A 24512-nucleotide genomic window follows, 5' to 3' on the forward strand; every position below is an offset into this window, starting at 1 on the left:
TTATTTCTTAAGAAAAATTACTACTCAAAATTTACTTATTTACTTAATATCACAAAGAAAGGAACGAGAAGGAAAAAACATATTATTTATCTGTGTGTCTTCTTTGAATCATATATTCCTGTTTGTTTCGGAACAATCCGGATTCGGATACACGATAATAATTTGGTTCTAATAGAGGTAATTTTTAGTTCTATTTGAATGCTGCAAAACTTTTAGTTGATGACTGGAATGTTGAATGCAGCGATTTTTTTTTTTAAATAAAATCTAGGCAATTTCGCAAACATTCCGCCACACATTTTTGACACTGCCGCAAAACGTCAAAGCTTCTGCCGTCAAATGGCACTGAATGAGCTAACCCCCCTGAACATTCACTCTATACATCTTGGGTGTCGGACTGTGCTCCACTGTTTTTCTCTTTCGCTCGTACGCGCAGCGTCAGTCGGTCGGAACTGGTACGCAACATAACAGGATTGGTTCTGTCATCATCACCTTCCATGTATGGTGATCGCGGCTGCCCCGAAAGCTGCAGCAGAATTTGGTAAAAATTGAAGACGAATTTTGCTTTCCAAAACGCTCGCCATTCGATGGAAAACCGCTCCGGTGTTGGCCCAGTGGTGCGGGGAAGTGCGATCTGGCCGTAGTGCGTGTCTGTGCGTGTGGAAAAAACAAGTGTGTTCTTTTCAGCGATTAGATGGTTAGTGCGTTTAGAGCAGCCTTTTGTCTTTCCTGACCCGTTTGCACACTCTAGTCTGTGGCAGCAAATCGAATGGAAACGGAGAGGAACAACACCAGCAGCAGCAACAAGAGCAACAAACACGTGAAGTTCCACCGTAATCCCATATCGATATGTTGCCACTTTCCCCTTGTGGTAGTTGTTGGTGGTGGTGGTGGTGGTGCACGAGGCCAATGAAAAACATTGTGCACAATATTGAAGCTTGAACGCGTCCATACAGTGGCCCCTGTTCCGCCACGGTGAAGGAGTGAGGAAGGTAAGCCCGTGATGACCATCGCACACCACACCGTGTCCAAATATTCCGAATCCAAGCAAACCTGCATTCTGCAGTGCAAATCGCGACGCCGTTGAGCTTTTTTCGTGCGTCCGTGAATATTATGTGAGCCATGTGAGTCAGCATCGTGGCGTGTGTAGTGTTGTGTTGTGCCATTTGCGTACGAAAGCGGTCTTTTGCACGTCGCTATCGCGTTGGAAGTGGTTTGTAGTCGGGTGGTCCATTAACTTGTGGTACAGTCGCTCGTTCTAGTGGCGGGGAAACCAGTAGTGGGCGGGTGTATGGGTAGAAAACAAAAGAGAAGGTGCAAAATCATGTTACCGAAGGTCAATACGCGTGTCGAGACTTGGGCAATTGTTGTTCGCTGCTCCTATCGCATCGACGACCGACCCCTCTTTGGGTCGGTCGGTATTGGATGGTTTCGTCATAATATTCGTCTCTAGCTAATGCTTCTCTAACCACGGAGTTGATGTTTGCCAGTTGTGAAGCACCTTACTTTCTTTTTCGTGTTGTGCATAATAGGGAACCTGACAGCTTGTTCCGAAAAGACACAGAGAAACAAGTAATCGAAAAAAATAAAACATGAAAGAAGCCGAAATTTAAGCAGGTCGTATCCGGTTTGCCCGAATTGTTCGGCTGAAGCAGCAGCAGCAGTGCCCGCGATGATGATGATGACAATGAGTGATGACGATGGATAAATAGAATTGTGTATTTGCAGTACGCCTGATTGAACAAGCAGCATCCGGCAGATTCTTCTGGTGCAGACGGTTCGCGCAGTAGGCCGCGTCGGATGTTGTCCTTAAAGAGCACATGCTGCGGCACTTGTGTAGTGGAACAAATAGTCGAAAAAATCTAACCGCTTGTGTGTGTGCGCGTGTTTATGTGTGTTGTTTTATGTGTTCTTGTGTCCGAGTTTTGCTTTTTGTTCTACGCCTTCAACCTGTACACTGCAGCTGTGCGATACGCCGTTTTTTGTTTTGTTTTTCGAGCATAATTCTGACTGACCGACTGGTAAGTAAAGAGATTCAATGTACTGAGACACATAAGTACTAAGGGATGGTCCGTTTAATGTCTAATCGGTTTGCAAATATGTTTGTGTTGGACATTTTTTAAAGATTTTTGCTAAAATTTGGGTGTTGTTTAATTATGTACTACAGAGTTTAAGGAATTTTAAAAGTATCTTACTGTTGAATTGATGGCTAATTTTGTTTTTGTTGTAAAGTATTATGTTTACTATTTCCCCAAAACAGTACATACGTTGATTTGTTAACGATATGCGTGCCAAAATGACTATTTGTAGCAAATTTGAAGTTTTCTGTTATTGTAAGGCGAAGCTATAGAGAACTGGGAAGGTGTGTAACTTTGTTTTCTATATTTTTCTCAGTCAAGTTGTCGTTACAATCAGGTCAGGTCAATTAGTAATTTATTATCAGGACGACTAACTTACACACATTCTAAAAATCGACCAAATTAAGCATGGAATATAATCCCTTTCGTAAACTTCGAGCAGTATTCCAAGGGTTCTCATAGGTTTGGGCTTGGGACACTTGCTTGATTATTTCTTATAGGAAGTGATCTTCATATGTTGGAAATTGGACTCTGGGACCCTTTTTGAACAGGGCTGCTTGGAAATTCCTATTGCATTTGTCCAATAAGCGTGCTATAAAGTCCAATTCCCGTTACATTAGGTTCATTTCACCTAAGAAAGAGTCAATAAAGTGACCCACAGCTATGAAAACTCTTGGAAACCTCTGCATTCGGTTTTGAAGCGAACATACTATTCTTATGATTGTTTCATAGAATTGTACACAAAATTAACTAATTTATTTAGTTTCGAGTTTTACAACTTCAATACCTATTGCTCAAAGGTATAACTTCGTTTAAACTCTTTCTGAAACCATTCGATCCGTTTCACACAGTTATTTCTAGTGTCTGTAATCAACAGCAATGTTGAGCGCTATCGATTGTACGAAGCAGCGCCACGACCTTGTCATGCCTTTTTTGCGATCGAAATTAAACGATTATCCTTCAATGTTATCACTCTAAATGTGAGCACTCTTTCGATTGTGGAAAGCAAACATTTTCTAAGCTCTTTTAGTTATGGCGGTAAATCCCTAAAAACGAAATAACGAAATTTATAACAAATCAAATTCAAATCGTAAAATTAGAAACTTTTACTGCCGTCCAACTAATCGTGGTTGTAAAAGCTATTTATCGGTAAAAGCACTGAATGACATACATTCTTGTGTATGTTGCTATAGGTGAAAGAATTCTATCTAGTTGGCGAACTAGGTTGCCAGCAGTGTGCAGTTAACACCAAAGGAGGAAAACCGTGTGACCCGGTTCTTGTGTGGGATCCTTGAGCTTATATTGGCGTGAACTAGGGCAACATTATTTGCTTTGGTTTCTTCCGCAGCCGAAAGTTCCGCAGCCGCAATCCATAGAGGGACGTGCCGTTTTACATGAAACTGATAATCAGTTAACTACTAGTACGTTCGTTTTTGTTGCTGTTCAGCGAGAGGTGTTCATTCAAAAATATGTAGTACTGTAATTCAATAAGGCTCATACTCTGTAATACGCGAACATTTACTCGTTAGTCACGTATGGTACGTTTTATCGTAAACGCAGGATTCCTGTGCCAATAGTAAACACATACACTTATCGGTATTGATAGTCAGACCAAATAAATAATCTTATCTCCGGTGCCATTTCCCGCGTACGATACTGTTAAACGTTTTGCAGTGACATTGCAGGGCGAAGTAATTTATAAATTACCGTGCCCAGTTTGTTTGTTGATTTTGGCATTATCGCGTTTATCACAACGTTTGCCTGTTTGTGTAGTTTTTTTTTTTCTACACGAAACTGATGAGTAATGATGGTTTGTGATATCTGAAATGAGCATTGTTTTTATCTTTCCCGACCCTTGCTAGGGGTTTGAGGCGCTATCGATCTCATTATTGTCAGAACATGATCAGTTGCAAATTGCACATAATGCACTTTCTTTGATTAAACAATAATTTCACCCTAGCGGTGAAGAAGTTATGTGTTGATTATTTGGAATTTTTGTTTTAACATGATTGTATTATAATTTTCGTAAAATGAAGCTGTTGAAAGAACTCTCCACCAGCTATAATAAGCACAAGGAACGGGAATCGTTCCTCTGGCCCGATATTCGAACCAATGGCAAAACCGAGTGTAATTAGCGAAAGGTGTCGAAAATAATCACGTTCTTTGCTCAGGGGCAGCTGCCAAGTTTTTCACAATGGTTTATGCTTGTATGGTACGGCGCTATGTGTGTGTTGGAAGCATAACATCCTCCATAGTATTCAGCCGTATTTTCTAGTTTTGACCATGTCATACTTAGTCTATTGTTGATGCGTTAAATTTGGCACATATTGACACGTCGCCTCTTCGGGCGAGAACTGGCCGTTGTTTCTGCTGAAAAAGAAGCATGTCGCTTTGCAGTGCTGACCAACCCTCACATTTGGTGGTGGTTTTATGGAGAATAATGTTTAAGGGCTTTTCTCCGTAATTTATGTAATAGGTAATAATAGAGTTGTACGGCTTCTTTTTTGGTTCACAAAGTATACAAGTATACAAGTATACTTTTTTAATAGTATCCCCGATGCTATTTGTTTTTTTTTACCTTTTTATATTGGCTGGTATTCAGCCATACCGGCGAACTCGTTCGTTCCTCGGAACGTTCGCCGCGACGCTCATTTTCACTCATTTCATAGCCCTCTAGATCAAAAATTAAAAAAACCGTATAGAATTTGTACTGGCCAACCTAGTGGTACAACCCTGTCCACTCACGAGCGACGAATGTTTCTCGTCGAACGAGTTCGCCGGTACGGCTGATTATTGAATCCGTTCGTAGCGGCGGCGTACGTCCCGACACTAATTTTCCTAACGTACTAGATGGTTGCTACAGTTATTCAACGCGGCGTTGTAGGACCGGGTACAAAAAAATGTGTTGCCATCCCTAGAATATCATGTGAGCGCCGTACGTTCCCGCTACGAACGGATTCAATAATACCAGCCATTCAGCCGTACCGGCGAACTCGTTCGACGAGAAACATTCGTCGCTCATGAGTGGACAGGGTTGTACCACTAGGTTGGCCAGTACAAAATCTATACGGTTTTCTAATTTTTGATCTAGAGGGCTATGAAATGAGTGAAAATGAGCGTCGCGGCGAACGTTCCCAGGAACGAACGAGTTCGCCGCTACGGCTGATTATCTTTGACTATTGGCAAGACTTTATTAAAATATCTAAGTACAGTTGTTTTATGTGTGTGTGTTTTTTCAAACTAAAAGACTGGGTGTATGAGGAACAGGTTAAAAGTAGCCTTAGTATGTCGGCTTCGTAGTGTAGTAGTATACGCGCCGGCTCCTATAAAAGCCGAATGGAGTTCGATCCTCATCCCAACCAGTTTGCCCCCTGAGTAACAATATAGTATTAGGGGGTGGTCGGTCACTTGCGTGTTGTTTCAATTTGACTGCTAGTACAGTTTTAAAGCTATAGTAAGTTGGCCAGAGGGACAAATACATACACAATATTATAATAATTGATGTGGTGATCAATGTTATCTCAGGTGGTTTAAACTTCTACCTGGAAATGCATCGGTTTTGACAGGTAATAGTACGTTTTCAATCATCTTTTTTTAGTTTTGCTGGCTTTCAAATGTAAACATTGTTTTTCACCGCGTGTAAGAAGTTACTCCACATTCTGATATTTCATTTTCATCATACAGGGTTTGCCAAGTCACTTTCGAATGTGTACATAATTATTCATCGTCACCAAGATGTTTTTCAACAGCTGTCAAATGGTGCATTTGTTTCATAATAAAATTTCAGTTTTTATACACAATTTTCAACACATCACAAATAACTTTAAAACTCAATCCAGCTTGAGACGGGTTGAAAATCGTGCTGAAAAATTAAACATTATGATGATGGAAATGAAATGTCAGATTGAAGTAAATTAACATCTTACACGCGTTGAAAAACAATGTTGACATTCGAAAGTGATTTGGAAAACCCTGTATTATGTATTTTCATTATTTTACGTTTGTTGACCAGGCTGTGTTATGGTCATTTTGTATGAAAAACTTAACTTAGTTTGAGGGTGAGGTGCAATATTTTAATGCACCGATTTTGAAACTAAGAAAGAATGTCTAAGAATCATAGGGTAACATAAAACAATTTCAATTATTACATAATTTATCGACAATTATTAGAAACTTTAGCCCCTTGAGCACTGACTATTCATTTTGCGTGGCACCAATAAGTATAGATAGCGTATACAGATCGGCATGAACGCGACATAGGTCGATCAAAGAAACAAAAAGAAAAATAAGAGACATATCATCAGTTCATAAGATTACTAAAATATGCTACAACGTTCAAATTAAAGGACTCATAACTTTCTAGCACACCTAACCGGCTTGAGACCGGATAGCAAAAGAAGTCGGAAAAATGGACAGTAAAAAACAAAACCTAAAGACAGTCGCGCGTGTGTATGTGTGTGTGCGTGTGTGTGACCGAAACCGATCCTTTAATTAGCTTATTATGTGTGGCCCGTTAATTAGGTTTGCTCGCATTCTGCATTTGGCCGCATTCGTCCCGAAACCAAACATAGCATTAGACGACTGGACAGCGATTTTCTTCTGTTTATTTATATGCATATATATATATGTAAGCCATCTGGACAGCGTTGAGTAAGCATCCGTACTATGTATGTGTACTGTTTTGCAATACGTTTATTTAATTTTGTATTGCGTTAGGGAAGACGTTAGTTATTGGATGAGCCATTAGCGCACAGTTTATTGCATTTCTTGTTAAAAACTCATGGTTGTATCAAACCATACACCAACTTTTTTTTAGTTTTTTAATATATAAACAGTTCAACCATGCGTCTGTACATGATTTCTGCATGCATGAATTAATCGTTCGAATTAAAATGGGCACGCTTCAGAAATGTATGAGACAGCACTAAACAGTAAAACAAATATTGAATCTAACGACCCGATGTTGATTGATTTCATTGCTGCCGTGTTTAAATATTAGCTAATGAAATGACCAAGCAGCACACGGAGCCATCTGTTCCAGCTTGCAGACTACTAAGCGGGCCGGTCGAACTCATTCCTTTTCTTCTCTTTTCCTTTTCTCATTTTCTCAAACAGAAATGTAAACCTGCCCTTCCTCGTCGGGACAGTCGAAGAACATCAGATGAAACGGAGCTGCTGCTACAATTTGTACACTATCAGGTTTGTAAACAGTAACCGGCGCTTCCGAATCTGGCCCGTGGACAAAAGACTGTACCGGAATAGCAGATCGAACCGGGTGTACAGGTCATCACTCCCCACCCAAGCAGCTTGTAATATGAATTATTAAAATGATGTAATAGATCCGGAAAGTGGGTTTGGCTTAACTATTTTGCTGTGCTGTGCTAGCACTCCTAACCGTACAGTAGCGCGCAGTAGCAGTGAACCAACAGGCAGGATAATTGAAAATGGCACCGAGTCAGAAGGTGACGAAAAAATGGGAAATATTTGCCGGCCGGAACAAGTTCTTCTGCGACGGATATCTGATGACGGCACCAAACTCGGGTGTCTTTTACTTCACGGTCATACTGATTACCGCTACCAGTGGACTGTTTTTCGTGTTCGAGTAAGTAGCCTTCTCGCCAGTGAGTATCGTTTACCTTTGCATAACAGCCTCTTTCGATCGCTTCTCATTGCAGCTGTCCATTTTTGGCACAACGCATCACGCCCGCCATCCCGATCATCGGCGGGATCCTCTTCGTTTTCACGCTAAGCTCCCTCTTCCGCACAGCCTTCAGCGATCCGGGCATTATTCCGCGGGCATCGCAGGACGAGGCGGCCTATATCGAGAAGCAGATCGAGGTGCCGAACTCGCTCAACAGCCCCACCTATCGGCCGCCGCCCCGCACGAAGGAGGTGTTCGTGAAGGGTCAAACGGTGAAGCTCAAGTATTGCTTTACGTGCAAAATCTTTCGTCCACCGCGGGCCTCCCACTGCAGCTTATGTGATAATTGCGTTGATCGGTTCGATCATCACTGTCCGTGGGTGCGTATCTCTGTGCCAACAGTGGTTGGTGGAGTTTTACAAACGAACCTTACACGAACCCGCATTTTTCCTGTATTTGCAGGTGGGCAATTGCGTTGGCAAGCGAAACTATCGGTTCTTCTACATGTTTATTGTCTCGTTGGCGTTCCTAGCAGTATTCATATTCTCGTGCACAACGACTCACATAGTAATGTGTACGTATGCCACCTTCGTTATGTCGTGATGGTTGTCGATCGACACTTATGATGTTTTCCCTATTCCCTATTACCCGATTACAGTATTAAAGGAAGACAACCAGTTCATTGACGTCGTCAAGCGGACTCCTTCCAGTGTGATAATAGCGATAATTTGTTTCTGTTCTGTGTGGTCCGTTATCGGGTTGGCTGGATTTCACACGTATCTTACTACAAGTGATCAAACAACGAATGAAGATGTAGGTATCTTGGAAACAAATGCCGACGCATCCCCCGCACACTTCCCACTTTGTAATGCAAATATCATTCCCTTACAACGCCATCCCCATTACAGATAAAAGGTTCATTCAGCTCGAAGGGTGGCCAGCAGGCAATAAACCCGTACTCGCAGGGAAACATTTGCCTAAACTGTTTCCACATTCTGTGCGGCCCAATAACACCGTCGCTAATTGATCGGTAAGACACACAGCACATCATCATTCGGGCGTCCGTTGTCACCGTTGTCAGGTTGAGGGGATGCGGAATGTTTTTGTTCATTGTTTCTGATGGGTTTTTTTAGGCGCGGTGTCGTTACGGACGAGTATCGGACGCAAATGCAGGCGACAGAGAAATACAACAGTGCCACTGTTCCACCGTTGGTTGTGATGCAACCGGGAATGGATACGCTCAATAAGCATTACAGTATGGAGGTAAGCAAGATTATTCGATATTTTAGAGAACTGTTTGTAGTTCAGATGGACATATGTATTACAGAGTTTTCCAGGAGTTCTCACAGCTGTAGGACAAGAGACACTTCATTGACTCTTTCTTAGGTGAAATGACCTTACAGGGTTTTCCAAGTCAGTTTCGAATCGATGTTTCGATATTTACATTGTTATTCACCGCATGCAAAATGTTGTACCACATCGATCTGACATTTCGTTTCCATCACAATAATTTTTAATTTCTACAGCATGATTTTCAACACGACTCAATCTGGATTGAGTTTGACAGTTCTTTGTTATGTGTTGAAAATCATGTGTTGAAACTGAAATTCCATGTTGAAACAAATAAACCATTTGATAGTTGTTGAAAATCATCTTGGATGCGGTGAAGAACAATGTTTACAGTCGAAACTGACTTAGAAAACCCTGTATCTTGCGTAACCCTGTAACCGGGCCAAATTAACTAGTTATTGTACAAATTTTGTTGACACGCGTCTTCAAAACCCCGATGAAAAAACGATAGCAGTAGCCCGTTGAAGTGTAAAAAATCATGTTGGCGAAATTAAATTATGGCGAATGAAAATTATTTTGATGGAAATGAAATATCAGATCGACGTGGAATAACATTTTGCGCGCGGTGAATAACATCGTTTACACTTGAAACTGCCTTGCAAACCCTGTAATGTAATGGGAATTGAACTCTATAGCACCCTTATTGGACAAAACCAGTAGGAATTTCCAAGCAACCTGTCCAAAAAGGCTCTATTTGCAATAGAGTCCAAATACCATCATATGGAGATAACTTCCCATAATAAAGTGTCAAGGAAGTGTCCCAACTCATAGAAAACCCTGTATAGTAAACAATCAAACAATATACAGGTGTCCCCCGAGATACGACTGTATTTGGGACCGAAAAAATGTCCCAAAGCAAGGCGTAAGTCGAAAAAGTCGTATGTCGAATATCTATGAATATAAAGTTTATAACCGAAGTTGAAGAGTTGGAATCTATGATATCGTGTATTTTATTTAAAAGAATGTTCGATAATGTAATAATTATATTTTAAAAGACGCACACAATATAGATATTCAAGATAGAGTAGTTGTGGAATCTTTGGAAATGTGTGTATAACGGTTATTAGCCCAGAATTTCAAAAAATACAGCAATTATCCGCAGTACGCGATACTCGATATACGCGAATTCGCAGTACGCGATTCATCTAAATTTGACAGCTCCATGTGTTTTTTGCAAATATTTTTATTTTTTGAAATATTTAATGCTCTTTTCGAATTTCCTTAATGTTCTTAATGCATTTTGCATCAAATTTGTGCAAAAGATACATGTTTTATAACAAAACACTTTAATGCAAAACTCTGTGGCGATATATTTCAACCCTCGAACCGGTAGTGTAAACCATTTTTCCATAGGAATCCACTATACGCGAAAACTCGAGATACGCTATTGCACTCGGTCCCGTACGATAGCGTATATCGGATAATGACTGTACATCAATTTCTTGTCAATGACAACTTTTAACTGTCAAAATCAAAATCGTCGTATCTGCGAATCGTCGTAACTCGAGGGGGTCGTAACTAGTGATGAGTCAAGTAACACTGTGCCACCACGCACACACAGCACAGTAAAATGTGCGAGCACAATTGCATATTTTATAAAATTGTGGTGCCACACTTCGCACATTTTTTGTGTTCCGCACGATTTTTGTGCTCCGCACAGTTTATGTGCTCCGCACAGTTTGTGTGCTCCGCACAGTTTGTGTGCTCCGCACAGTTTGTGTGCTCCGCACAGTTATTGTGTGCTCCGCACAGTTATTGTATGCAACTGTGCGGATTGTACACAAACTGTGCGGAGCACACAATAACTGTGCGGAGCACACAATAACTGTGCGGAGCACACAAACTGTGCGGAGCACACAAACTGTGCGGAGCACACAAACTGTGCGGAGCACACACAAACTGTGCGGAGCACACAAACTGTGCGGAGCACACAAACTGTGCGGAGCACACAAACTGTGCAAGTGAATAAATCGAGGTTTTCATTGTTATTTTTGCAATCTAAAGTGTTAATATGTTAATATGTATACTAAAATCATCATTTATTTGTAAAGTAAGATTAAATCGAATAAGTTTCATCAAAATGAAACTTAAATGACTTTAATCAGACATTCAAAATCTGAAAGCCGCTCGTGTCGTCCTGCGGAGCACACAAACTGTGCAAACTGTGTGGTAGCAGTGCGGAGCACAAAAAGTGTGCAAAGCACACTAATTGTGCGATAACACAGTCCCTGTGCGATAACACAGTAACTGTGCGGTCGCACAGTAGCTGTGTGCGTGCACAAAAACTGTGCAGGAACACAGCTACTGTGCGACCACACATTAAGTGTGCTACCACGCACACCCAGCACAGTAGACTTTGCGTGGTACCACAGCACCACATAGTGAAAAGTGGTACTTGACTCATCACTAGTCGTAACTCGGGGGACGCCTGTAATAAACACTCGAACATATGATGATATCTGATGGATTTTGGAATAATTCATCAAATAATAACATTATATTGTCGCTCTTTGACAATTTAGTTTAACTAACAAAGTTATTACTTTGCCAGAAAGGTCTCAAATCACGGACACAGACTATCCAATAGTGTCCTATTAGTCAATGTTTTGAACCACTCATACCAGTATGGCATCCGAGATATGAATTGTATTAGAGCTTCAAAATTGTACAAATATTACCAGCTTTTGTTAAACCCTTGTTTGACAATTGTTATCTATGATTTAGTTAATTTATTGTGTCGCTCACTTTGGAAAAAAATCCTAATGCAAACGTTCAATGTTTCTTTCGTTCACCTGTTTTAGCATGAATTGCAAAACGCATCGAACGGTGGAGGCGTTGGTGGAACCGGCGTGTACCGGCAGCGTAGCTACGATAACTTACAAAACGGTAAGTCGACCTCACCAGTTTCTTCAGTTAGCAGCGGTGCTATCACTAACCTAAACCATCTGAATGTAACTAACTCAAACCATGCAACGGCAGCCACTGCTAATGCTGCTAGTGCTGCGACTAAAACGAACCTAAACAACCATCCTCCACCACTGAACCATCTGCAACTATCATCACAATCTCCATCACAATATAATAATTTATCCTTGTCTTACGTGAACCTTTCGCCAAACCAACCGCAACCGCAACTGTACCACCATTCCGCGAATTGCAATCTTCTCAATCTCACTCACTCGCATAACACTCCCAACAACAATACCAACAACCGCGCCTCCTCTAACAACGCGTCCTTTCGCAATCGCCACCCCCACCACCACCACCCCCAACAACAACAACAACAAAACCAACTGCTGGCACCATCCACGCCTACCAACATCCTGAATAATGCAATCAATTACGCGACATTCGAACGGGCGGCTCCGACCGTCGATCCGCTGGGATACGATCATTCGCCCTGTACGGCGACGGTATCGCTTCAATCGCTGCTACTGCCCTCGAACCACCACCATCGGTCGGAATCCCCAGTTCCGATACCGACCAACTTCAAGTACTTTGCACCGCAGTCCAAGTATAGTGCTAGCGGGGTCAGCATAGCCAACGGTGCTGCCGGTGGTGGAGCGTACTGCTACAGCGACCAGAGCCAGCTGCTTGGATCGTCGCTCGGTGGAGGAATCTCGCCCTCCACGGTGCTTCTGCGTGGAGGTGGCGGCACGGGAACAATGCCGCTGCTGAAAAGTCAGTCCGAATTTCTTCACAACACACAGCACCAACCGCAGCATCCTTTAACGCCCAGCGCAGGGACCAGCGTTTCGCAGCAGCATCTGCTGCAGCAGCAGAAGGCGGCGCATCCGCTGCACACAATGAGCCTCAACATGACGCTTCCGCGCTATCCGTACCATCGTAACCGTGCGATCGGCATCCGCAAGTCTTCGCACGATCTGCAATTGCCGATCTATCAGCATCACCCCCTGGAGGATGGCAAGCAAACGAATGGGCTCGCTCATGGTGCAGGCGCCTACAGCGCAGGGCTCTACTGTTTGGGCAATCTGGGTCCGGGTGGAAACAGCACGAACAGTCTGAACAATCACTTCAACCCGGCCGCAGCTCCTGGCGCCGCCCCCATCGTGATACCGTACAGCAACGGGCTGATGCTGAAGAATTCGTCGGCCTCGTCTTCGTCGTCGTCCGGTGGCTCTTCCTCGTCCGCCTCGGCCTCGACCGCTACCATATCGTCCAACTCGACGTCCTCCGCTACCTCGTCGCTGGATCGACGGTGCCGAAGCAATCTGCTCCCGTCCGGTTCGGGGTCCGGCTCCTATCTTGCCAGTTACGATACGATCACTACGCTCTCCGATCAGCAGCAGCAGCAGCAGCGCCAAAACGTTGCCCCACACACCTGCCCCAACAGCCCGCGGACAATCCGGTGCGGCAGTCCCAGCTGCAGCAGTGAGCTGGATCCGATGCTACACTCGAAGGGTAGCGGTGGGGGTAAGCAGCACGGAAGCGGTGGATACCATCGACATAGACACCACCAGCAGCAAGCAGCAGGCGGAGGAGGAGGAGGAGGATATGCGAAATTCTACCGCAAGCCATCCTATCAAATGAAATCGTCATCCTCGCCGACGCCACCGATGGTGCTGCCGTCGCCCCTGGCCGGGCCCGCATTCGGTAGCGGTGGACCGGGAGGAACCAATCCCGTTTCCCCGGCCCTCTCGTTTAGCCAGTTTAGTCCCAGCTTCTGGAGCGCAAACACGTGCGTTTCGTCGAGCAATCGGAGCAGCATGCTCAGCACGGCCAGCACGCTGGGCGGCAGCAGCACGCCGTACGTCGACTGTACCAACCACCACGGTCTGATGAATGGTAGTGAGGGTGGTGGAAGTGGTGTTGGTGCCGGTGGCAGCGGTGGTGGAATGGGCGGCCAAGGAACAGTAGCAGGAGGTGGAGGAGGAGTAGGAGTAGGAGGAGGAATGGGAAGCAGTGCCGGTAATAACAGTCCGTACGTACAGCGGCGTGGCGGAAGCGATAAGCAGCGCTTCTCAAACGTTTTCGAGTATCAGTTTAACAATTTCGATCTCAACTCGATACACGAGGATGCTACGAACGAAACCTAGCATATACTACATTTTTAGTTTTGTAATTTTTTATAATTTCACAATACAGTCTTCACTCCACATCTCTCTGCCACCTCATTGTCACTACTACTACTCACTCCCCCTGCTCCTTATGAACTATTCGATCCGGTCACTAATTACACACACGTCTGGTGCAAAGTGCGAATGTGCACCACGGTAATGGCATATCACGGTGCTTCGAAGCAAAACTGCTGGTTCTTGATTTTATCCCTTTTTTGTGCAGCTTTCTTGCAGCGGTTTAAATTTTTTATTATTGTTTTGTTTTTCAAGGGTATTTTTTGTTTCGCTTTAGCGTGGTTTTTGTTTTGGTTTTGGGATTGCACATTCTTGGTTGCCCTCTGGGTTTGCTCTGTGATCTGTGCAAATGGTGTTTTTTGTTGTTGTGATTGCAGTATGGTTTTATGCCAAGAACAAACACAGTCTCTCCATAGTTATTTAGCTAAACGTATCTTTTGAATTGCAAATATTGTATTATCGGTTGCAAATGGACGTTGAAGTAGCTTTCAAGATGAAGTAAATCATAGAGTAATGATGATGTAGCAAATGTTGTCTTGATACTACGCACCGTACGGGGTGAGAGTTGTTTTTTCTCATTTCAATTATTCAAATTCTACACCTGAGATAATATAAACTATAGCAAATATACATTTTTTATATCAACTCATAGACATTTAAACTGCATTCAAAATAGGCATAAAGATTTAGAAAATGTGAAGAAAAAATTACAAAAATCCTAAAAATGTACCAATCGTTCGAACATTCTAGCAGCATTCTGCGCTATTGAGCAGCTTCTTAAATAATAGTTCTTATTTCCTGCTCGAAAAATGTTAGCCAGTTGTTGTGCGTTACCAGCAGATTTTACTAATATTGGGCATAATAGCGAAGTGGGTTTTAACACAACAAAAAGTAGCAAACATGTTCCCGAGAGAGTAATTCCTAGTTACTTCTGCTTGATTTTGAGTGCATTGCTTCGTTTGCTAGTTAGCTAAACTCCATGAACATCAACACCATTTGTGTCAAGTGTATCGTAGTACGTACAAGATCATTCAACAAAGTTGTTAATGTTTATGATTCGTGCTTATCGTTTGCATCGTATTTCATTATTTTGAGCAGGAACCAAATTTGCAGAAGATCACATCCGTTGATTTATCCGTTTCCACTACACGATTTACTACATCGTTTGCTCTGAAAGAGAAACAAGCAAATCCCCTTGTTGTATAGTTGTGATACGAAAACCAAAGGTTTAATGTGCCATTTAAGCGTGGCAGAGTTGTGTAGGGCAAATACACAAGTTAAATAAATAGTGTGAAAAATCCTTCAAAAGGAATATAACCAAAAAACCTGACCATTGTTAAAGAGATCTTCCAGCCACATTTTAGCCACAGTTGTTGTTGATTTTACGTTTTTTGAAACATTTATGAATTGCCTTATTCTACAGCAAAATTTACCGCAATTTGTATGTTACATTCTGGTGCAAAATGCAAACACATGGTACATGTGTGCCGCTTGTATTAATATTTTCTTACTACAGAAACTATTTTATTTTTACTTTCGATTGAAACAATAAAAAGATGAACAAGAATTATAATTTGAATTCAATGTTAGAAGCCATGTTTTCGTAGAACAAGTTTGGCAAACCAGATATAAAGGATTCACATTTAGCCAGTTATCTTACTAAAATGTTACAAAGGAAAAGAAAATGGCATCAAGACAGTTATCCCGGACAGGACAGGAAAACCCCAAATAATACAATCAATACTAGAAAGAAGGAAGTGTATCATCTTTAGTAAAGTTATCTTTTTTGAATAGAAATATGTAAGAAAAGACAAAACAAGTAGTAAAACTTATATTTGATAGTTATAAAAAAAGAGAGGAAACATATACAGTACAGTGTCGGAGGAATATGCGATGCGTCTTGTCGACTAGCAATTGGTTGAGGATTCATTTTCTCGCTGTGGGTCACAATTGGAACAACCCCATTCAAATCTAAACACTTTTCTTTACTTTCGCTCTCTCACTTTGCGCCGAGCCTATATTTACCTACTAACCGTGCCGTGCCGGTACCAGTGTTTTGCGTGTGTTGCGTTGGGTATCGGTGAGTGTTGTTACGTATTTTCTAAAGCCAAATCGATTCACTCAACCAAATGTACTCCCTTACTTTTGAGTATTTTTGGCAATCTACTACTTCTTCTCCCCTTTTTTTTCTATCCCAAGTTATCAAATTTTCAACTCTGTTTCATTTATCTTGTTTACTTTTTGTCCATCAATTGCTTCCATTTGCGTTTTTATTTTTGTGCTGATCCGCTGCTGAGCTCTAGAATGTACTCTGTATTGACTTGTACCTATCTTAACGAGAAATAATTCGGCGCTTGTTTTTCCATCTTGTATTTTCCGATAGGATGTAGAAACATTTTGTTCACTATTCCTGTTTTGCTCCTGTTCAGTTTTTTCTTCTTTTTTTCAATAATTTTGTTGCCAAATCCCATTACAGGCGGTTTAGTTTTGTGTTTAGCTTTTTTCACTTTTATTTGTGATTTTTTTTCTCTAAAAACTAGAAACTTTTTCTTGTTTCACGATAAAAGTACACTACTATTGCATTAATTATTCTAAGAAAATTAGTTTTACAGTATTATAGCACATGACGAAAAGAAAGATAAAAGACTGAAAATTATATTTAATTTAAATTAAACATAAAAACAACAACAAATACTCACATTACAAATCGTTTTCATTGATTACCAAAACGAACCATTATACTCATTTAAACATCCTAACCTATGTACTACTAATGTGCTACTAACAATGCAACTAAACCCCGTCAGTAAATTGTAAACAAATCTACTAACATAACCGCTGGTATACTGAATGTGTTTTGTTACATAGTGTTACGTAGCGATAAGTTGTTAGATTTTGTTAATGCTTCCTTTCCGCAGCTAGATTAAGTTTTGGTTAATTTTATGCAACTCTTTCCCCTGCGAAACGGTTGTCTTGTTTGTAAGTCACAAATTCGATGCATTGGCTTTGCAAAAAAAGAGCATATTTGCATTGCATTTATTATGCAACGAAATTCGAACTGGAGTTTTCCTGCTCTGTATTGATTGGTTGCATGTGTTTTATTCCCTTTATTCGCTCGTTCGCTCGTTCGTTCGTTTAATTCGTTTGTAACCTGCCGCTTAGTAACCCATATTGGTACCCATTTACTTTGTAATTATTATTTCGCTATCTTTACTGACTAGCAACTATTGCTAAACAATGTGTTGAGTATTATGGGCGCCATTGTTTATCATTGTTCGTTCTTTTTCCTTGTTACAGATAAATCCAACAGTGTGGCGCATTTGGTCGAAAACGAGGCGCCCCTATCAACGACCGGGAATGTTTCGATCTTATCGGGTGGTGCCGGCGGTGGCTTAGAAGATACCACCACCACCACCGTTCTGCTCGACGAGGACGGCATGGAGCTGGAAACGAGAGGCATTGGCGGTGGTCCATCGATGGACGACTCCAGCAATCAGCTGACGGGCAGCTACACGAACCTGTTCCGCGACTCGATGAGCAACGGTGTAGCGAACAGTCCGAGCGGGGGAGGGCAGCCGGGAAAGCCCAACAATAGCTATCATCATCATTCCAGCATGATGATGAGCGAGTGCGACATAATACAGAGTGCCGATGAGATTATCAACGTTAGCGAGCTGATGATGGTGTGCAGCGTGAGCGGTCACGAAAATGTGTACAGCAATGTGCCGCCCGCTCAGATCTCGCCGTCCGGATCGGCGGTCGGTTTGCTGGCGTCGCCCAAGCGGGCCAGCGTGGGCAGCAGCAATGTGTCGGGCGTCGTGGACGTTTCCAGCTCGACCGTCGGGCCCGGTGGCTATCAGCACGTATACTCGAACGTAACTAGCCCGTGCGGGCCGGCCGCTGCCGAACAGCTGCCCACCGGGGTGTCTACGGGGACGGGAGGGATCAGCGGTAGCCAGCAGCAGCAGCAGCAGCAGCATATTCATCCTGCACTCGGAAACGGCAAACACCATCAGCAGCAGCAGCATCATCAACATCATCATCATCCTCATCATCAGCTAGCATTAGACGATCCATCACAGCTGCTCAGCTCTACGTTCATTAGCAACGATCTCGATCTGGACGATCCGGTGCTGTCCAGCTCCTTCGCCACGGCGACCAAAAGCACCGCCAACACGATGACAAAACTGCACCCACCACCAGCACCGTCCTCAGCCGCTGGTGGGCCGATGGTGGCCGCACAGCAACAGCATCTAAAGCAACCCCAAGCAATGATTACCACGATCGAGATGAAGAACGTCATCAAAACGCTCGACCCGAATGTGATCATACAACAGCAGGCGTCGTCGAATGGTTCGAGTGGGACGACAGCGGCCGTCTGCTCCTCGGCTAATGTGATCGATAGCAATGGAGGCATCGCATCCATGCACAACAACACCACCACCACCAACAACAACAACAGTCACACCGAGTCGCCGATGTTTATTTCACCGAGTGCCAGCCGGATGCGGCTGCTGCAGGAATCGACGATGATCGATACAGCGCTCGATCTGGACAGCTTGGACGGTTCGATCGGCAACCACTCCCAGTCCTGCCTGGTGAAGACGGCCATCGTGTAGTAAAGAGCGAGGGGAGGAGTCGGGGTGGGGAGGGGGGCTCCATGAACAAACCCGTTCCAAAGATACATTCCGATGTGTACTAGATGCGTGTTCGTGTGTTAACGGGCTACAGGCGACAATTTGACAGTCTTCTAGTGAACAGGAACATAGAAGCAGCATTGGCGAGATAGTTGCCTCAAGGAAACGACACAAACATAGCGGTAAGAGTGTGTAGGATACGCCAAACGACTATTCCGTGTAGAAAAAAAAAAACAACAACCGTCAGGGAAACCTCAACCCGCCAAACCGTTTCCTCCGCCAGTGTGCATATTAGAGCTAGACAACCCTCTTCGCCAGTGTACACACACACACACATACACACAAACACATCCCGGGGTACTAGATGAGTCATGACGCGGCAGGAACAATATGATAGAGAAAATTCAAATGATAGACCTATCCAATTAGTGTAACACGTGCAAAAAGAAAAAAAAAACAATAATTCTATGCACTATTCCTTTACTGTGTGGTTGTTTGGACACTTAACACCTTTTTTCCCAGCCCGTGGTTTCGTTTTTTAGTGCTTTTTTTGCAAAGTTTATGTTGCTCCTTGTTGTTGTGGTGTGGTTGCGCGCTTATGCTACAATTATTACACGGAAAACCGGCCGGCAGAGAGATACACAGACCGAACGAACAAAAAGGTGATAGGATTCGATGGCACCGGGCGAGATGAATTTGAACCGATTGCTAGAGTGATAGAAGACAACGACAGCGATTGCGATCGCAGAATAAAGGAAGCGTGGCGTGTTTAACTGCTTTACGACACTAATACATAGGATGTATATTTTTTTCTTGTCTGTTAATATATGTAAATGAGACGATGGTGGAAGAATTCGATTGCAAAACGACGCTACGGGATCAATTTCCGTACTGACCGGGGAGGGTAATATACAAGTTTGTTGACCGATTTGTGTTGCCAATGCCACAATTGTTACTTGCGACACAGAGAAAGGATGGCTGATAGGGGGGAATCGAATCAGGGGAGGAAGCGAGGGAGAGCACTGTATGCAGATTGAATGAAAGATCCGCGTATGTTCAACGATGATGATGAGGTTTATGCGGTTTGATCGTAAAGTAAAGTAAATAAACAATTGTACAGAATAACGTTACTTCACCGCTAACATATTTTATTATTATACACTTCACTCATGTTTCTGCTTTCGCGACGATAATTTCTACGATTTTTTGCAGGTTTTTCCTCTTTTTTTCGTTAATGTACACATTTTGCAGCTACGGTGAAGTGTTTGTGCAGCATATGGTAATCACTACATAACTCGCAAGACGCAAACGCAACCAAATTGACTGTTAGAGTGGTTCCACTGTTTGGATAAAGGGGCAATGTCTGCACCCCGTTTGTGGATTAGTTTAAAATTGCATTATTTACCGCACATTGCCTCTACACCCTTCTTTATTGTCGTTCGGACCGCTCTCTCTCCACGAGGGGTGTTTTTTTCGTATTTAGCCTGTATTAGTCTTGTTTGTCACTGCATTGATAACTTCTACATACACTTCTACATATTCTGCCTATTTTTTCTGCCATCACTTTACGTTTTTCGCATTACTTCGCTTTCGCCTATGGTTCGCCATTTCGCTGAAGCTTATGTATAATCGTTATTAAATACTTATCTACTATCTCGTGCCTCCATATTTCAGCGATCTTACTCTCAGGCATTAAGCGATCGCGCACGTGCAACAAGCACGCACCGAAAGCATAACTTTGCGCTGCTAAACTACATTACAGAATAGTGGTTCCTTAATGATGATGGTGTACTCACGTGTACTACCCGATTGGATGACCCTAGACTTGACTCTATGCAGTGAAACGTAATACAATATTGTTAAGCAAAACCAAGGAAAACAAGAAATTGCATTTAAACAATCGCATGGCGCATTCGGAGCCGCACTGCCTGCGTTCTCTTGAGCAATCGTTGGCGTTGTGTGTGAGTGAGTATGTGTGGTTGTGTCTCGGTTTACTCTTACACAAGAACAGCACTAAAACATCTAAATCCGTAACGTAAACGTCTTTCCTGAGTTCGGTTGCGTCTCCACAGTGCGCTAAACGCAACTAAGGATAGTGTCTAATGTCTAACAGAACAAAAATGTCACACATCATCGAATACCGTTGTCGCATTAGGAACTAAAAACAATCTCGATAGTCTGACAATACAGAAGTGTAAGTACATGAGTTCAGTGCCAGTGCCATATTATTGTGGGCGCGTGTGAATTTCGCAAAAAATACCAATCCTCTTCCTCTGTCATGCTGCGTGTTTTGCCAATTTACGTTTATGATGTGCAAATCCGCGCGGATACCTAATCCTTTTTCTTACCATCTAACTAAGCTATAAGTAATCCCGTATAATATGGTCGTGATGAAGCATAATATTGCATTATTCGAATACAATAGCAAACCCAACATGGTAAACTGTTTTCTGTTTCCGTCTTCTCTCCGTCGTTGAAAGGAACTTTCTTTTTTTTTTTCAATTTGTCTCTAACCGACGCTAGGCGCAAAGCTGCTGCAACTGGGTGTGGGGATGGGGGTACTAACACTACAAATACGGATGTACGCGCACACGATGCATGCAAAGCGTTCTCTACATTTCGCGGGAGCTCGTTTCTGACTCGTTTTTGAGCTGTCATTAAACGCGTTTAAGCACTTGCTGAGAGACACTGGAAGACAAGTCCTCGTGGGGTGGAAGTTCCATTGGAGTTCCATGCCGGACCTCCAGATGAATGGATGGGGGGAGTGTGGTGGGTTGGAAAATGAAGACAACGTCGTGACAATCTCGTCTACAGTAGTACACCGGCAGCCGCCCGCGATGTGAGGTCCACACACACGGGTGAACGCCTAATATCAGTGGTTCAGGATGAGCACCATCTCGTCGTAGATCGCGAAGTAGAACGCGGACATGAAGCACGCCTTCAGCAGCGCCGGATACAGCCCCTTGTACAGCCCTATCGCGCCCTCCTGCTTGGCGATGTTGTACAGACAGTTGAACATGTTATCACACACAAAGTGCCGCCCGTACGTCTGGCGGCTCTTGGCGAAGCCCTGTATCTGCAGCCGCTTCTTGGCGAGATCGAGCGGGTACACCAGCAGCTTGGTGCAGAGGCCGGCCATCCCGCCGCAGATGAACAGCTCGATCGCCGGCAGCGTCTCGCTCGCGCTAATGTTGAAGTACTGCCGGAACATGCTGCCGAAGATGTTGTAAAACATGAACTGGCCGCCGGTGAGCGGCGCGATCTGCAGCACGCTCGGGCCGAGCCCCCGGTACAGGCCGCGCACGCCCTCGTGCCGGTAGATGAGCTTCAGGCCCTGTACCGAGCTGCGGTACCCTCGGCCCGGATCCTGCGAGATGAGCCGCGTGCGCACCACGTCCAGCGGCAGCGTGATGACGGTTGCGAACGTGCCGCTCAGCGCACCGCACACAAAGTTCCGGCCGCTCTGGTGCCGCTCGAACGTGTCGACCGTGCGCAGCAGATGGTTGAACCGCTCGTACGAGGAGAACTGCGCCACGCCGTAAATGATCGACAGGACCTGGGCCGGATTGTGGCCCTTCCAGAACGCCCGCAGCCCTTCCTCCCGGTACACCAGGCGGGTCGACTGCACGATCGTGCGGTACTTGGACGTGACGTGCTGCTCGCTCAGCGGCTCCACCTGCAGCTGGAACCGGATCTTCAGCACATCCAGTGGCTGGCAGATGAAGCGCGTGATGCACCCGGCAAAGCCTCCTGCGATGCCCGAGTTCGATGAGGTGTCGTTCTTTTCGCGATCCATTCTGTTTTGCCTCTCTCTTTCACTCTGCTTCTTCTTTTGCCTGCTTTCGTTTGCGTTTTTGTCACAGTGGAGCAACAAGCCACAGAGGGAAGGGGGCAGCACTCAATTGTCGAAAACAAAAGTTCAATCGCACCAAGGACACATTTCAAAATGATGCCTACACCCGATTAGACGTTATGGACTGTTTTTTTTTTGCTCTTTCACGCCTGCAAACGCACAAATAAACGTCCAACTGTTGCGTACACGCACCTTGTGGCCTTCCTCCTCGCTACAATCTATCTAAGCACCATCAAACACACGCACACACACACACACACTCGCACATGCACGCACACATACAAGTACACACTCCAAATTCCGGACGCGGTTGGATCGGGAACACCAAGGCCGAATTTTCACACACCAAAATCGAAGCTGTTATATCACCATCTGAGCACCTTGTTTTTCACGTTCGCCTCGGTTGTGTGCTCTGTCGGTCACAGTCCGTGCGCGGTGGTCGCAGTTCGCTTGCGAGGTTAGAATTTAGATACACTGCCACTGCTGTGTTATTGTCCATCGACCGCGTCATCACTGTGAGCCACCGTCGCCGGCGTCACCTGAGCCGCCGAACTTTCGTATGTAGCAGGGACGCCAACAAATCAGAGGGAACCGTAGCGACCACCTCGCCGACCCTTCCATTCCACGGGACGAGCGTTGACCGAATTTACGCGCTTCACGTGTGGGTCGTTTCCGTTTTCGTTCGGGATTACCGTTGGTGGTGTTGGTGGACGGTATTGCGCTTTGTTTTGCCTTCACGCTTATCGAGACTCACCGTTTGAAGGGTGCGCTCGGGCTGTTGTGCGCGATCGTCGCTCGGCTGCCACTGCCACCCATCCACGCGGCTCCACTTTCCTGCATATCATCGATTTGAGTGAGTGTTTAGGGTTTGATGAGCTTTTTTTGGTCCTATTCTCCTTCTCTTTCTCGACTTGCTCGCCGCTACAATGTCTACAATGTCGCTTAAGAAAGTGCCTTTACACGGCTACCATCATCATCATCATCATCATCATTAGTGGGGCCGTTGTGGGGGGGTAAAGGGAAGATGTCCTTCAGTAAACGGCGTGCGGTAATATGTTCACCCCCTCTTTTCGTCACCTACACCCGCCGTTCAAGGCTGCGCCATCTTTGCACCCTAAAAAAAGCACACAACAAAATAAAAAGATGAGATAAGTGGGTCTATCGATATTAATTGTTCACAAAAATCGAAACCTTTTCTGTTCGCACTCGCACACTTCCGATGGCGTAGGATTACTGCTCGTGACTGTTTGATTGGTCGCAATTGCTACAAAACACACAACGAACCACAACAACAGCAGCAGCGGCAACAGCACACGCCGCCTACGTCGGTACCAAAAACAATCTACACCATGTGCTTCGCTATAAATAGCACGCCGAGTCTATTTTCACACACCGTCAGCCCAATTGCGTGGTTCACGTTCTCACAGCCCGACGACGACGACGACACAACACACTGGTGTGACATAAGCGCCAGGCCGGTGCTGCAGGCCGAAAAACTACACCATGTAAACAAACAACACTACCAGCAACGGGGGAAAAGAAAGGCTTCTCTTTCGCAGGCGAAGGGCGTACGTGTTTACGTAAACGTGCACACAATACCGCGGCCGTCCCATATATCCCTTCCCATAGGCACACACGCATACTGCTTACCTTGAGAATGTGTGTCTCCTTCTTCCGAAACTAACGTGCAGCCGATGGGGTTTCGAACCACGCAGCAAGGTTGCGGTCAAGCTAATGTGCAACGGAGTGAGGGCAGACAGACAGTACCACCACCGCGATCTGCGTTTCGGCGCTTTGCCTCTGTAATACAAGCGCACACGCGAGCGAAAGTAAGCAAGTGTGTGTATGTGTGTGTGCGCTTCG

The 24512-nt window shown here is 44.3% G+C and overlaps 2 protein-coding genes across 10 annotated transcripts; one reads left to right on the forward strand and one right to left on the reverse strand.

Moving 5' to 3' along the window:
- Window positions 1-23: 23 nt before the first annotated feature.
- On the forward strand, window positions 24-19926 carry LOC120951735 (palmitoyltransferase app). Of its 9 annotated transcripts, none has more exons than XM_040370611.2 (11): window positions 24-694; window positions 1530-2018; window positions 7191-7677; window positions 7751-8096; window positions 8179-8290; window positions 8375-8529; window positions 8625-8746; window positions 8850-8979; window positions 11868-11952; window positions 12538-14008; window positions 17457-17562. In XM_040370611.2, exons 3-11 carry the CDS (start codon window positions 7520-7522, stop codon window positions 17458-17460), a joined length of 2583 nt encoding a protein of 860 aa, XP_040226545.2. In that variant the 5' UTR covers window positions 24-694; window positions 1530-2018; window positions 7191-7519; the 3' UTR covers window positions 17461-17562. The 9 variants fall into 9 exon arrangements, with proteins under 9 accessions (XP_040226545.2, XP_040226550.2, XP_040226546.2 ...); XM_040370616.2 differs by having other exon boundaries at window positions 1710-2018; XM_040370612.2 differs by having other exon boundaries at window positions 1726-2018.
- On the reverse strand, window positions 19919-24274 carry LOC120951736 (mitochondrial thiamine pyrophosphate carrier-like). The gene is made up of 2 exons (XM_040370619.2): window positions 23841-24274; window positions 19919-23763 (listed from the first exon to the last, which is right to left on the reverse strand). The coding sequence occupies exon 2, from the start codon at window positions 22590-22592 to the stop codon at window positions 21669-21671; it is 924 nt and encodes a 307-aa protein (XP_040226553.1). The 5' UTR covers window positions 22593-23763; window positions 23841-24274; the 3' UTR covers window positions 19919-21668.
- Between the last annotated feature and the right edge of the window lie 238 nt (window positions 24275-24512).

Source organism: Anopheles coluzzii, chromosome 2 (assembly GCF_943734685.1).
Source record: "Anopheles coluzzii chromosome 2, AcolN3, whole genome shotgun sequence".
NCBI lineage: Eukaryota > Metazoa > Arthropoda > Insecta > Diptera > Culicidae > Anopheles > Anopheles coluzzii.